This window comes from Scyliorhinus canicula, chromosome 6 (assembly GCF_902713615.1).
Source record: "Scyliorhinus canicula chromosome 6, sScyCan1.1, whole genome shotgun sequence".
Lineage (NCBI taxonomy): Eukaryota > Metazoa > Chordata > Chondrichthyes > Carcharhiniformes > Scyliorhinidae > Scyliorhinus > Scyliorhinus canicula.
In genome coordinates, this window is record NC_052151.1 from 62,093,901 (window position 1) to 62,109,535 (window position 15,635).

At 42.9% G+C, this 15,635-nt stretch overlaps 2 protein-coding genes and 3 non-coding genes across 7 annotated transcripts in view; 4 read left to right on the forward strand and 1 right to left on the reverse strand.

The window, feature by feature from the left end:
* The window catches only part of slc18b1 (solute carrier family 18 member B1), a 97,843-nt gene extending 89,022 nt beyond the window's left edge, over positions 1 to 8,821 (reverse strand). Inside the window, exon 1 of one of the 2 annotated variants that reach the window (XM_038799364.1) lies at positions 8,133 to 8,821. In XM_038799364.1, the coding sequence (XP_038655292.1) occupies positions 8,133 to 8,154 (22 nt within the window). In that variant the 5' untranslated portion in view covers positions 8,155 to 8,821. The remainder of the gene's footprint in view (positions 1 to 8,132) is intronic. The other variant, XM_038799363.1, reaches the window with a different exon arrangement.
* Positions 8,822 to 8,859: 38 nt separating this feature from the next.
* rps12 (ribosomal protein S12) lies at positions 8,860 to 14,817 on the forward strand. 2 transcript variants are annotated; one of them, XM_038799366.1, is made up of 6 exons: positions 8,860 to 8,962; positions 9,080 to 9,127; positions 11,664 to 11,780; positions 12,721 to 12,823; positions 14,376 to 14,477; positions 14,716 to 14,817. In XM_038799366.1, exons 2-6 carry the CDS (start codon positions 9,114 to 9,116, stop codon positions 14,773 to 14,775), a joined length of 396 nt encoding a protein of 131 aa, XP_038655294.1. In that variant the 5' UTR covers positions 8,860 to 8,962; positions 9,080 to 9,113; the 3' UTR covers positions 14,776 to 14,817. The 2 variants fall into 2 exon arrangements, with proteins under 2 accessions (XP_038655294.1, XP_038655293.1); XM_038799365.1 differs by having other exon boundaries at positions 8,870 to 8,962; positions 9,077 to 9,127.
* Positions 11,488 to 11,560, forward strand: LOC119968076. Its single transcript, XR_005461107.1, has one exon. It is a non-coding gene; the product is annotated as a small nucleolar RNA SNORD101 (small nucleolar RNA).
* On the forward strand, positions 14,212 to 14,297 carry LOC119968085. Its single transcript, XR_005461115.1, has one exon. It is a non-coding gene; the product is annotated as a small nucleolar RNA SNORD100 (small nucleolar RNA).
* A 188-nt stretch (positions 14,818 to 15,005) lies between the features above and the next one.
* LOC119968086 lies at positions 15,006 to 15,089 on the forward strand. Its single transcript, XR_005461116.1, has one exon. It is a non-coding gene; the product is annotated as a small nucleolar RNA SNORD100 (small nucleolar RNA).
* Positions 15,090 to 15,635: the final 546 nt, after the last annotated feature.

Here is a 15,635-nt window from a genome sequence, read left to right on the forward strand (position 1 = left end):
AAGAGTTGAAGCAATGAAACAAGAGTGGAAAAGATTAAGAGGCAAAAAACTCCTGCATAAGAGAGACTTATCAGCACGGAGGGGTCTCAGTTTTTGTTAAGAGTAACTAAAACCCTACTGAATAGAGGTCCAAGATCTCAGTGCATAAATGAGTATGTGTTTAATAAGGATTTGTGAAGCCCTACAAAGTAGTGATCCAAGATCTTAGTGGATTAATGAGTGTGTGTATGTTTCATAAGGATTTGAGAATTTCCTTTGGTGTTTGTATTTTTAAAAATGTTGTATTTTGCAAAACCAAGTTTCACATCAATTGGAAGTTGTAAACGGCAGGCAGGCAGAATTGTGATCAGTATTATGAGGTCGTAAATCAGTATGTTCAGAACTAAATTGGTCTCAGAATAAACAGATAAATAAGTTTTACTGGGCAGCAGTCAGCTGTGTGCAGGAGATTACTTTGAAACTGATGCGTTGAAATTGACATTGCATAGCTCCGCAGGGTCCTACTGCCGGATGATCACAAAATGTCACTAGCAAAAATAATGATGTTTAGAATGTTAAATGCATTGAAGAAGGAGCTTTGGAGAATAAATATATTGGCCCAGAAATTAGATTAAAGAGAATTACTTGCAGTATCAGGAGATGAGAATCTGATGGCAGGACAAGATTTAATAAAAATAGATGCAGGAAAAATTAAAATATTAAGAACAATTGATTATACAGAGGAAGTTTGTGGTGAAGCTACCAACTAAAACTGCAGGAAAAATAATCAGTGAAGCTGTAAAATGTAAAGACAAGATCGTTCAGAATTTGGGTAAACATACAGTTGAATTAGAGAAGCATGGTGTCTGGAGCAAAAGAAATTGTATCACAATTAAAACACATGACCCAGTTGGTGGGAAATTGAAACCCATTAGCAGCATTGATTGGACAGATGATAAAGTTAAAATGTCATGTTTGGAACTTACCTTCATAAAGATCCGGTCGTAATCAAAATAAAGTAATTAAAGTAAATGCAGTAGCAATATCAGGAATGTATCAGGGTAAGGTTTCGACCAGATTGGATCACTGAGTGAGCAAAAGAGGAGTTTGAGATTCTTTGAATCTCACTCAGGGGTGCAATGACAGAAGGAGGAGGCTTAACAGGCCTTAATTGTATGATGTATACCAATGATAAGGAAAATAAACCAGTTCAAAAGAAAAAGGAAAGAAATGGTGGCAAAATAAATCCATAAATCCTGGGGAGGGCACTTCTGGATTATCCAAACGAAGATAGAAAGTACAAATTAAAGATTAGGGCCCTCTCCACCCTTGACCTGTTCATTTGATTTTTCAGATGGAAAAAAAAAGAAAATAAATAACAGACAAACCAGTTCACAAGAAGGAAGAGAACCACACTCCAGATAAGAGTGTTTTAGACAGGATTGGAGGAAAACTAAATGAATTTGAAGGAATTAAATGACAGAGGCCGGAAGAAAACTTTTACGGGTTAGAAACAAATCAAAATATCAAATTATTACTGAACAGTGAAACCTCCGGTCAGACATCTCTGACTGGACATCAGTTGATGGATGATCTGCGGTCTCCACGGGGTATGTACTACGCGATGGTGTTATTAAGGGTCTCGGCAGACAGCAGCGACTGACGAAGAACCCCAACATGATAAATGACAATAGTTTAAGAATTTTTGTAGCTTGATGCCACGGCGGGAAAATTGTTACCAATGCAGCAAACAATATTGCATTGAAGAGCTATAATAGTTATTAAAGAAGAAATGTCATGTAAGTTGGTAGGGACTGTTATGTTATGATAATGGGGGTATGTGTGCCGTTCAAGAACTTGATCAGCATTTCTAAACTGTGTGAATGTTTTAATAGAGGGGGAATAGTGGTAGTTTAGTGTGTTTTCTTGATTTAACTGCATAGAACATCCGAATAATATTGATGTTGTTTTCACGCCATAATTAGTATGTAATGACTTTTGGTCCTAAAGCCACTAAGGGATGTGTCGATATTGTACTTTATTTTTTAGTGTTGAAATTGTGATAACAGTTGCAAATATGTAAAGTTGTAACACACAGTCTATTTGTGAGGTTAGGTGATGAGTAATGTGTTAAGATAAGACATTTTTTTTTTTTTTACTGTGTATTTAACAATAGGGAGAATTTATTTGGAAAAAGTGACAGTTCAATGTGGTTTTGCGAATACTGTTGGCATATTATGTTGCAAATGTTGTAATGGAAAATATACACTTTCATGTTGTACGGGAAATGATAACGGACAAAAGGGATTTGAAGGAAATCTGTCAGAAAGATATTCTCTCCACCAGGGGCTGGCAGACATACATAGTTCAGGACAATATTAGACATTAATGAGAAGTTAGGAATAGATGCAGGACCAATTGAACCCTATAAATTAATGAAGCAAGGGAATCAGTGGGTGGTACATGATATCATAATTTACCATTCCAATGAGAACCAGAAAGCAAGTTGGATGATTGAAAAATGGGACACTCAACAGCCAATGATGGACAAAAGACCTTTTTGGTTACTGATGGACTGAGTTTGTGCTGTCTCTAAGGGACATGGGGAAGCTTTTACGGTGCAGCTAACCCAAGGAAGTAAAATGCTTTGGAGGTAGTGGAACACATGGATATAGCTATTGTGTTACCTTCCTGAGCGGCTGCAGCTATGGTTCACGGTAATTGGACTTGAGGAAAGAACGAAACAAAAACTCTTATCGACACTAGTCTGTGATATGGATACATTTACAAATTGATTTTGGTGCACAATTTAAAATCACAACATGTACATACAAAATGAGAAAGATTGGGGATAAATGTTAGTCAGTATAATGGGTGGGGGTGGGGGGGGGGATAATTGACCAAATGATATAGTTATGTTTCAAATGTCAAGACGGGGTGTAATTGAAAATATGGAAAGATGTGTCATTTGAAACATGGAAGTCTGGCAATATCTGGTCTGAGAGAAACATGAGAGAATACAGGGCAAGATCCCACAAAGGGTTAATAGCAGCTGCAAAGAGCAGGATTGTAAAATGCAGATAGCCTTAGTCAAGCAGGCTTAACAAACAAACAGGATTCTTGTATGAAGCTAAAAACAATGGTTTACACCTTCATTGAAAGTAACCATCTTAGTAAGCACCTGGAAAAGCATGGATGAGGGTTTCAGTTGAGCTAAGTGATAAATGTAAACCTTCCAAGTTATAACCAAGTAACTTTTTAGCATTACGCTAAAAGCAATGATTCATACCTTCATTGAAGTAAAATCAGCAGATAGAAAAGAATGACTAGGGAGACAAATATATAGGTGTGAAGTTCTGCCAATATCAGGTAAATTACTTCATTTACAATTTCTTAAGTTATTCTTTCAGCCTCTCTTGGTTCCATTGTTTCCTACATATTCCACTTTGAGTCTTAAATCAGTCAGAATAGCATTTCCATTTACACAAGATTATGATCTGATTCTGCGGCAGCTCCCAGCTGAGCTTTTGAGCTCTCAACACTGTTCCTGTATCTTTGTATCACCATTATATGGTGCAGTTGAAATCGTCCTGTATTGCTGTCAACCATTTTCAAGGTATGTCATGATCTTTTATGCTGCCTAACTGACTTGATTACTATCATGAGTTCTGTTCTTCAAAAATCCACTAGTTCTTTGGCCTGGCTCATTTCTTTTTCCAAGACCATTGGGGCCATTCTCCAAAATGGAGACCAAGTATTCGCGCTGTCGTGAACGCCGTCGCGTTTCACGATGACGAGAAACGGGCATGGGGATGACCGATTCTGGCCCCACAGCGCTGGAGCGGTTCAAACCACCCCAGCTTCCCTTCCCGGCACCAAATGGGCACCACGCCAACCCGCACATGCGCAGTTGGGTCGTGCCAACGTGCGCATGGACTTCTTCAGCATGACGGTCCCAACTCAACATGGCGTCGGGGTTCAGGGGCCGGCTGTGCAACAAAGTAGGCCGGTGGGGGGTGGGGGGCAGGGAAGAGGCTGGCCTGCCGATCGGTGGGTCCCGATCGTGGGCCAGACCCCATCGGAGGCCCCCCCCCCGGTGAAGGAGCGCTTTTCCCTGCCCCACAGGCCGTCTCCTGACCGTTCGCACAGAGTTCCCGCCAGCAGCGACCAGGGGTGAGCGGCACCGGCGCGACTCTGCCATATCCGCTTGGCCACTCGGCCCATCCGGCCCTGCTGATGCCACTCTCCTGGATGATTTGTTTTCTTAATTATTATTATTAATAATAATAATAATAATAATAATAATAATAATAATAATAATAAAATAATAATAAAAATAATAAAATCTTTGTCACAAGTAGGCTTACATTAACACTGCAATGAAGAGACTGTGAAAAGCCCATAATCGCCACATTCCAGCGTTTGTTCGGTACATAGAAGAGAATTCAGAATATCCAAATGACCCAACAGCACGTCTTTCGGGACTTGTGTGAGGAAACCCGGAGGCAACCCATGCAGACACAGGGAGAACGTACAGTCTCCACACAAACAGTGATCCAAGCCGGGAATCGAACCTGGACCCTGGAGCTGTGAAGCAACAGCTACCCACTGTGCTACCGTGCTCCATCATACTGTTCAGCAATCACTTCTTCTGGATATTTGCTTGTGGGCAGATCAGTCTGAATGATATCCACTGGTTGGTTGCCCCTATAATTTGACCAGCATCAGTCTATCTGACTCACATTTCACCTTATTACACATTTGGCAGCTCCCTTGCTTGGCATTACTGGTACTCTCTATTCCTTTTCAATTCCTCCCGAGTATACCATTCTCAACTCATCATTCTTAAGTCACATTCCCTGCCTATTATACTTCACATTTCTCCTTTTCTATTTCTTGCTTTAAGCTCTCTTTGGGCAGCACAGTAGGCTAGCACCGTGGCTTCACAGCGCCAGGGTCCCAGGTTCGATTCCCTGCTGGGTCACTGTCTGTGCGGAGTCTGCACGTTCTCCTGTGTCTATGCGGGCTTCCTCCGGGTGCTCTGGTTTCCTCTCTCAGTCCAAAGATGTGCAGGTTAGTTCGACTGGCCATACTAAATGGCCCTTAGTGTCCAAATGATTAGGAGGGGTTATTGGGTTACGGAGATAGGGTGGAAGTGAGGGCTTAAGTGGGTTGGTGTAGACCCGATGGGCTGAAAGGCCTCCTTCTGCACTGTATGTTCTATCCAGCTTTCCTTCCTGAAGATTATTCATACATTCCATGTTTCTATTATTTTGATACGTCCTAGCTTGTACCAAATGAGGATTTCCCCAGAGAACAACTTACATAAGAACTAGGAGCAGGAGTAGGCCATCTGGCCCCTCGAGCCTGCTCCGCCATTCAATTAGATCATGGCTGATCTTTTGTGGACTCAGCTCCACTTTCCGGCCCGAACACCATAACCCTTAATCCCTTTATTCTTCAAAAAACTATCTATCTTTACCTTAAAAACATATAATGAAGGAGCCTCAACTGCTTCACTGGGCAGGGAATTCCATAGATTCACAACCCTTTGGGTGAAGAAGTTCCTCCTAAACTCAGTCCTAAATCTACTTCCCCTTATTTTGAGGCTATGTCCCCTAGTTCTGCTTTCACCCGCCAGTGGAAACAACCTGCCCGCATCTATCCTATCTATTCCCTTCATAATTTTAAATGTTTCTATAAGATCCCCCCTCATCCTTCTAAATTCCAACAACTACAGTCCCAGTCTACTCAACCTCTCCTCATAATCCAACCCCTTCAGCTCTGGGATTAACCTAGTGAATCTCCTCTGCACACCCTCTAGTGCCAGTATGTCCTTTCTCAAGTAAGGAGACCAAAAATGAACACAATACTCCAGGTGTGGCCTCACTAACACCTTATACAATTGCAACATAACCTCCCTAGTCTTAAACTCCATCCCTCTAGCAATGAAGGACAAAATTCCATTTGCCTTCTTAACTTGGGAGGCCATACTTCCTCACTTGCTCAGTGTGACATTATCGGTCTTTTGACAGGGACTCCTGCCTACGCTTTTGGTATTCTGATGCTATCTGAGCCCTTTCTATTCTTGACTACTTTCACTGTTGGTGCGCCATCCCGTACCAGCCCCCCCGGATAGGCGCCGGAATGTGGCGACTAGGGGCTTTTCACAGTAACTTCATTGAAGCCTACTCGCGACAATAAGCGATTTTCATTTAATTTCATTGCCTTCCACTGCAGTGCCAATTTAGACATGTACAACTCTGCCATTGCAAGTTGACACACTGGGCTTCCCATAGTAGCAGACCTCACACATTTGACCTAACCTGTCAAACAACCATGCAATCTTTTGGAAATAGGTTTGAGGTTTTAAACTGTCAATGATCAAGACTGATACACTCAACCAGAGCCAGGAATACAGTTTCAAAATGGTTTTGCAATTCAAGTGCTCTGCAAAGCAAGACTGTTGTAAATATTCTTAAAAGGGTAATGGCAACCTGTTAACTGAATTATTTTGTTTATGACAAAATAATACAAACTTCTACAAGAGTAAAACTGTTTCTATTTTATCAGAATTGATATACTGGTGACACGGAGGGAAAGGAATCAACACATCTCCACACATGAGCTTTGGCGCTCTGACTTTTCCCTATGTTTATGCTCTCTCACCTGCCATTTCCAAACCCAGTGTTCGGGCAATAAATAGACCTGATTCTCAGCCAACCTGCTGTAATGTCTCTTTTTAGGCCAATAGTGCACTATTCCTTTCAATGATTCATTCCAACAGATTTATTAAGCTGAAGGCTGAATGCATTTGGATATTGTTACACAGCCTCAGTATAGCAAAAGGTTGCACATTTCAACCCTCCCTGGAAGCCATGCAGTACTCCTTGTGAAAAACTGCCAACTACTTCTTCAATTAGTATTCTCTGCGTCACTAGATTCCCTAAGAAAACTTAGAGTACAACCGGATCATTGTTCTTCTGGTGGCCAGCCCTGTTTTCACAGTGCTTCACAGAATGGTCCTGTAGACATAAATGTATTATTCAGAGGCACTCAGAGAAAGCACCTTCCAGGTTAGCATAAACCAGACGACTGAATTTTATTTTCATAAACATAGTCACAATCTTACCATTTATGACTCCTGCCCAATAGTGATGTGGTTGATTCTTCCTTGCTCAATTAGGGATGGACAATAATAACAGTTTAGCAAGTGCCACCTATACACTCTTTACCAGTGCAACTTTACCCCATATTGTGCGGCTCCAAAAAGTGTCAATTCACCATATGTCTGTGCCCAATTCATTCGCCACAAATGGAAAGTGGCGAAACATGTTGGCCAACATAATCACAAGATGCACTCCAACAACTCACCCAGACTTCTTCGGTGACCCCTCCCAGACCTGCAGCGACCATCATCTTGAAGTACAAGGGCAACAGGCACTGGAGAAAACCACCAATTGCAAATTCCTCAAGTCACACACCATCCAGACTTGGAAATATATTGCCATTCTTTAATTAGCACTATATCCCCTCATCAAAGTCCCTCAATTACCTTCCAACAATGAGAGTTCATTGTTCCAACAATACCTTCATTGCATGGATTTACCAGTTCCTCAGGGCGAGGGTCATAAATGGCAGCCTTACCGGCAACTTCATATTCTGTGAATTTTTAAAAAAATCATCCCGAAGAGGGCGGCAGTGGTTAGCACTGCTGCCTTACAGCATCGAGGACACAGGTTCGATCCCACCCACCCCCCCCCCCGCCGTCACTGTCCGTGTGGAGTTTGCACATTTCCCCCTGTGTCTGTTGCGTGGGTCTCACCCCCGCAACCCAAAGAGCCATGATGTGGAGATGCCAGCGTTGGACTGGGGTGAGCACAGTAAAAAGTCTTACAACACCAGGTTGTAACTCCAACAGGTAAAATCCAAAGAGCTGCAGGGTTGGTGGACTAGCCACGCTAAATTGCCCCTTAATTAGGGGGGAAAAAATTGGCTACTATAAATTTATATTTAAAAACAAAACCCTGCCCTAAAGACAAACAACCCTCTTTGGAATATTCACTAAACTTCATGATCTGGGGCTGTCACGGCCGGATCGGTTACACAACCTAGTCAAGTCAGCACAGAAAAAGAGCAAAGCCAGGAATTACCTTCATCCCCTTGACTTGCCATTGCAGTTTGGTGGAGGGGCAGCTGCCGACAGCGGGGGAAGAGAGAGGTAGACTCTGTGCGTACAGGGTAAATCAAACTCGGTCCGAGCTCCACCAGCTCACTCCACCCGCCCACTTTCACCCGCACTATTGCAATTGCCCGAGTAGCCCCGCCCACCCCGCACTTTTTAAGGAATGAAAGTCCTGATTTGCGAGCATTCAATGTGTTGGTCGTATTAACTAAATCGCCCCGTTCTCCCAATTGTCGGGTTACTCTCCACCTGTTAGGTGCTGCGCCAGAGCCGGCAGTGGGCGGACGGTGCGAGAAGTTAACGGTTTCGGTGTGTGTTCACAGGGAGACTGAGCGCGGGGTAGGGTAAAGGTTCACATCTCACTCGGAACTTGCTCGAGTACAAACTCTGGGCGCGGGGCCCAGTGCAGCACTGAGGACAAGAAGGTGCTGCTGCGCTGCCAGAGGAGTCAACATCTGGTCAATGCCCTACAGGTGGGCATCAAATCCACCCCGGCAGAGCTATCCCCGCCTTTTCGCCCAGTGTCCACGGGAGCTTGCTGTGCGTAAATTAGTTGTTGCCCCTTTTCTACATTGGGCCACTTTTTAAAATGCTTCATTGCCCTTTTGAGTCAGGCTAAGGCCGTGAACAGCGCGACGCAAGCACAACACAGCCCCTCCCCCTCGGCGGGCGGCTTGGCTCCTCCCCCCTCGCGGGGCGGGTCCTGCGCGGGCGCGCGCGGGTATTAAAGCGGTGACGTCACGGCGCGCGCCCTCTCTCTCCGCCATCTTGTCGGCGGCTCTGACTCTGTGGTCCGCGGTGAGTGAGGGTACAATCGGAGCCGTATCTCCGCCATCCTCAGACCCTTCCCCCCGGGTAAAGCGCCATCCCACACGGCCCAGCCTAACCCTCACCCTCTCCTTTATATTGCAGCAGGAAACCGCCCTGATCCGCCACAGCAAGCAGCACAATGGCCGAGGAATGGTGAGTGGCTCCCCTGCCCCCAGGTCTGCCCCGGATCGGGCTGGGAACCGGGGATGGGTGGGGGTGCAGTTCGCCGTGGGGGAAGGGGGAGCTCCGGTCCGGGAGCAGGGCCAGAACATGATGCGGTGGGGGGCGGTCGGGCCCGGGAGCAGTGCCTGGAAAGTAGCTGGAGTCTCAGTCATTTGCTTTAGCCAGAGGGAGAACGGGAGAGGCCTAGGAAATGAAATGGGTTAGTGAAGTCCAAATATTCGCAACCCACGAGTGAAGAAGTTCCTCCTCCACCCCACGGTGTTGAATATTGAGACATTACCCTGATATTGTGCTCCAGCTTCCCAAACCAGAGGAAACGATCTGTGTCCACGTTGAGCGATCGCCTCCTGTTCCTAAACTTTAGATTACAGGCCCAGTAAACGTTGCCGCTCATATGGCAATACTCTCATCCCAGGAACCCGTCTCATCAATCTTTGCACCTCCACATCAAAGGCACTCATCTGTCAATGCCAACAAAACTAGAGAGCTGGTCATTGACTTCAGAAAGTAAAGTATTGTACACACCCCAATCAACATCAACAGGGCCGAGGTGTAGATGGCAGTTTCAAATTCCTAGGGGTACACATATCCAAAAATCTGTCCTGGTCCACTCACCTCGACACTGCCACCAAGAAAGCACAACAGCGCTTATACTTCCTCAGAAAAGTAAGGCAATCTGCCATGTCCACATTAACTCTTACCAACTTTTACAGATGCACTATAGAAAGCACCTGATCTGGCTGCATCACAGCCTGGTATGGCAACTGCTCGACCCAAGACTGCAAGAAACGTTGGAGTCATGAACACAGGGACAATGAAAAGTATTTTTCTACGAGCAGCTCAACAGATCATTAAGGACATGAAAAGAAAATCCATCTCACGAACCTGCCTCCCATCCATTGATCCCATCTACACCTCCCGCTGTCTGGGGAAAGTGGGCAGCATAATCAAAGACCCCTCCCATCCGGCCTCTTCCAACGTCTTCCATCGGGCAGGCGATACAAAAGCCTGAGAACACGCATGAACAGACTCAAAAACAGCTTCTTCCCCACTGTTACCAGACTCCTAAATGACCCTCTTATGGAGTGACCTAATTTACACTCGTATACTTCACCTGATGCCAGTGTTATCTAGTTACATTGTGTATCTCGTGTTGCCCTATTATGTAGTTTCTTTTATTTCCTTTTCTTTTCATGTGCTTAATGATCTGTTGAGCTGCTCGTTGAAAAATACTTTTCATTGTCCCTTGGTACACGTGACAATAAACAAATCCAATCTTTAAGATATGGAGACCAAAACTGCATTACAGGTGTGGACTCACTAAAGCACTATACAATTATAACATGATTTCCACATTGGACTCCAATCCTCTTACAATAAAGGCCAATTTGCCATCCTAATTGCTTGTTGTATTTGCATGCTAACTTTGTGTTCCTTATATGAATATACCCAAGTCACAAGTTTTTCCAGCCTTTTAAAGAAAATTTTGCATTTGAATTATTGCCAACATTATACCACACCTGCCACATTGCTGCCTATTCATTCAATCTGTCTATAACTCTGCAATCTCTGTCCTCATACCTATAATAATAATCTTTATTGTGACAAGTGGGCTTACATTGCAATGAAGTTACTGTGAAAAGCCCCTAGTTGTCACATTCTGGCACCTGTTTGGGTACACAGAATTCAGAATGTCCAAATCACCTAACAAGCACCTCTTTCAGGACTTGTGCGAGGAAACTGGAGCACCCGGAGGAAACCCACGCAGACACTGGGAGAATGTGCAGACTCTGCACAGGCAGTGACCCAGCCGGGAATCGAACATGGCACTGTGAAGCCACTGCTACTGTGCTGCCCGAGCTTGTGTCATCACCAAATCTAGATTACTGTTTTGTCTTTGACTATATCATTAAATGTAAATCACTGACGCCCCAACCTACCAACTTGAAATGTTCCATTTATCCCTACTTTATACCTCCTGTTTGTTAATCAAGACTGATCTTGGCAGCACACATTCCAAAGAACCAGCAGGTTTTGCGGTTCATTTCCCTCACTGACTTTGTTATGATTTATATGAAGTGTTGCCGAGTTTAATTGGTCAGTGAGAAAGTGGTGGAAATATATTATTTCTAGTAGAAGTATTTATAATGGAAATATAGACAAAAAATATACATTTAGGTGCTAGAAGTCTCACTCGATCATTAAGTTCTTCCAGATATTTGGAATGGTTGCACGTCAAAACGTTTTAAAATTATGTTGCAAGATTGACCATAATTGTTCGATTTCAAGTGTCGCTGATCATAATTATCGTACTACAATTAAGCTACATGGTTGGAATGATGAACGTTTTATGTCGGATACCCCTTCACTCTTAAGGATGAGTGAAAAAAATATTCTGACAACGATGTAGCTCAAACCATTAACTTTATTTGATATAATTTGCCAAAAATCCATAGGTTGAATAGGAGCAGAATTCTGTATAATATACAATTTTAACTTTTGACAGCATAACTGCAAGCGGTGTTATGGATGTTAACACAGCACTTCAGGAAGTGCTTAAAACTGCATACATCCACGATGGCTTGTGTTGTGGTCTCCGGGAAGCTGTCAAGGTGCTGGACAAGTGAGTATCTTTCAATAATTCGATAAATGAACCTTCATCATTGACGTGTAATGGGAGAAATGTAACCATCGCTATGAACGTTTGAATAATGTCTAGTGCTGTTAACTTTGAAATCTATGATAAAGGGATGGTTGTAATATTGAAATGAGTTTTGTTCCAGCAGATTAGTGCTAAAATTCTTTTAAGATGTATTGACTACCAAATTTGCTTAAGCCACATTTTTAGTTAAAATGTCCAATTTTAAAATGGTAGGTATGAACCCAGTGTACATCTTGTAGATGTAGCCTATTGTCAGTATCGTGAAATTAGGATAAGAGTGCAAGAGTGGCATGTTAAAAGTTTTTGCTGAATGAAACCGTTATATTTTGTCACAGCTACTTTGGGTTTCCCCTTTGAGGGAATGGGGGTCTTGGCAGGGTCTTGGCTCCGAAACATGAGCCAGTAACTCCTGCAATAGGCATGCGAGTGCCTGATGGCTCCACAATGTGACACTTGGTAGCTCTGTTCACACAAGCCATTTAAGTGAAGTATTGAAGGCTGTTGTGACCATCAGAACGGGAGTTGCTGTATTCAGAAGAGCTCTGTGCTTATTGGTTTTTAATGTTGAATCATATCAAGCTATCCCATTGTTGCATTAAACCGTGTAAAAAACCTAATGCTCATTACTGTGCCAACACCTACATCATGCTCCCTTAACTTAGCAAGGGACCAATCTTGAACCTACCATTATACTGTCCGAACAGCCCAAGTGCTGGTGACCTATTCTTTATGTAGATAGCATTACACATAAACATATTTATATCTAGATTTTGAATAACATTCGTTACTTTACTTTGTGACATTGATATTAATGGTCATATTCATTGGAGCAGATTGGTGTAAATATTTGTATGTGCCAAAAATAGTTCAATGTAATATTCTGATTTCTTTTTACTTCCAGACGGCAAGCTCACTTGTGTGTCCTGGCAGGCAATTGTGATGAGGCACAGTATGTTAAATTGGTAGAGGCACTATGTGCAGAGCATCAGATCAACCTGATTAAGGTGAGCATCAGTGCCCTGAACAAATAACTTCTGGTACTTTAATGACCATCATGTATTCCATCTTTTTACAATTAAAGGCATTATTCTGTATTTTCTTTTGTTCATTGACTATCTTATGAAGCACCAAGATCAGCTCCCAAATTCCCCAATCTTTCCTCATATCATACCTAACTGGCACACGTTCGGACTGTGGAAGGAAACCGGAGCACCCGGAAAATACTTGCAGACATGGGAGGAATGTATAAATTCCATACAGTCGCCCAAGGTCAGCAGTGAACCCAGGTCCCTGATGCTGTGAAGCAGCAGTGCTAACCAATATGCCACTTCACCCTAATGCCCTGGGTGGCACGGTAGTACAGTGGTTAGCATTGTTGCTTCACAGTACCAGGATCCCAGGTTCAATTCCTGGCTTGGGTTACTGTCTGCGGAGTCTGCACGTTCTCCCCGTGCCTGCGTGGGTTTCCTCTGGGGCTCCGGTTTCCTCCCACAATCCTGATAGACATGCTTGTTAGGTAATTTGGACATTCTGAATTCTCCTCTGTACCTGAACAGGCGCTGGAATTTGGCGACTAGGGGCTTTTCACAGTAACTTCATTGCAGTGTTAAGGTAAGCCTACTTGTGGCAATAAAGATTATTATAATATAGTAGGTATGATTTGCCATGATTGAATTCGATCCTGTTTTCACATGACATCTGTGCAGCTCCACTATGAATGATTGGGTAGCAATCAGGCATTGGATGGAATGTGTGCTCCCTAGCAACATCACTAAAGTTAACTGTTAACCTAACTAGGTCAGCTTTCTGCACACACAAGGCAGATTAAACTTGGGACTTTCTGAGCCTGTTGGTTTAAGCTACTGAATGTACAAACCGGACTGATTTGATGAGATAGTTTAATGCAGGAATACATTGAGATTAATAGCATCTGGGATTCTGAGAATTGACCACGTACATGGTATGGAAACCTAAAAAGGTAGCACATTTCCTCCTTGAGGCTTCATTTGTTTCAAAGAGTTTAAGCAGCCAATAGTTGAACTACTGTATGTACACCAGGAAGGTCTGCCATTTGACATCAGATCTCTGTTGAGCCACCAATCTTGGCTAATAGAGATGCTATAATTGATGCTCCCAGGTTAGAAGAAGGGAAAACTTTGTGGTGGTATTGCTCACTTAATTATCCAGTTAGTGTTGAGTGGTGAAGCTCTATTTAATAACGATGGCTTGAACATGGAACATTGTATCTGAAAAGTTTCCCCTGTGAGTCACTACTTTGTACAAGGGGGATAGATTTGCCCTGATGAAATATTTAACTTAAAAATTAATGATTGTAGCTATTATTATCTATGTATACTTATCCTGTGTTTGATGTGGAATGGAATAGCAGTACTGTATCTGTGATGACCACTTGGCTCCCTCAACAGAAATCAAATGAAGAAAATGCCAGAATTGTTACCCAAAAATGTCTGAGATGCAGTACTTGTCTTATCAAATGTTGGTGAAACTTGATGGCTTTTATAAGACGTTGTATAACTGCCTTTTTCTGCACTGAAGGTTGATGACAACAAAAAACTTGGTGAATGGGTAGGCCTGTGCAAAATAGACCGAGAAGGAAAACCTCGCAAGGTTGTAGGCTGCAGCTGTGTTGTTGTCAAGGTGAGTTATTTACATCAGTAAATGAGGCTAATTTCTAAAAACTATTGGTTGTAGTCCGATTGGACATATATATGAAACTATGTATTTTATATATATATGTATATCTACTTATTTTAATGTATTAAACTTGAACTAAATGAAAGAAAGACTATCCATTCATAAGGCATTCCTGTTGCAAGTTTGAGATCGTGTTATAAAATTAATCTAATACAAGTTAACAAATGTTATTTCTTTTTAGGATTATGGCAAAGACTCACAAGCCAAGGATGTCATTGACAACTATTTCAGAGGAAAGTGATGTGTTTCATAAATAAAAACAAAAACTAATTTTATGACTCAATTTTTGTCCACGTGTGAGATGGATTATGCTGTTAGCACTATGGGTCTTAGCAAGCTACTTTCAGAAAATACGATACTACAGTGTTGTAAAATTGTTGAGACTATTCCTTGTTAGTGGACAATCAGTTCAGTTGCAAAAATTGCCATTTGGACTAGTCTGAATTACTGTCAATAGTGAGTATCCATTACTGTATCAATGAAGATCACTTGGCTCCCTCTACTGACAAACTGAGGAAGAATGCCAGATCCATTACCCAAAGTTTCTGAGATACAGTACAGGTTAATATTGGCTAAACTGAGAAGAGAATGCTGTTTAATAGTTCTTTGTGTACAGTGGGCATGCATATAATTATAAAAGTTTTCACAAAGCAGTGAGGTCTAAGAACTTAAATAGGATTAGATATTGTCATTGGATTAGTAATCCAGAGATCCTCTGGAGACCAGGAATCGAATCCCACCACGGCAGGTGGTGAAATTTGAATTCAGTAAAGATCTGAAGCCATTGTCGTAAAGGCCCATCTGATTTGCTTACGTCCGTTAGGCTCATTGTAAATATGTGCGTCATATTCTCCCGGGGCCTGGGAGCTACCGGCCATGCTTAGGAGTCCTTGCCATTTGGCATTGGTTTCCACAAATGTGGACCAGGTGTAACAGCACCGGGGGGGGGGGGGGGGGGGGGGGGGGATCCCGGCTCTGGGTCACTGTCCGTGTGAAGTTTGCACATACTCTGTGTCTGCGTGGGTTTCGTCCCCACAACCCAACGATGTGCAGGTTAGGTGGATTGGCCATACTAAATTGCCCCTTAATTGGGAAGAAATG

Bases quoted from the DNA above. Each gene is read 5' to 3' on its own strand.
- rps12 (XM_038799366.1), top strand. The intron at 11,781-12,720 runs GTGAGTATCTTT...TTTTACTTCCAG, and splicing joins GCTGTCAAGGTGCTGGACAA to ACGGCAAGCTCACTTGTGTG. The intron at 14,478-14,715 runs GTGAGTTATTTA...ATTTCTTTTTAG, and splicing joins GCAGCTGTGTTGTTGTCAAG to GATTATGGCAAAGACTCACA.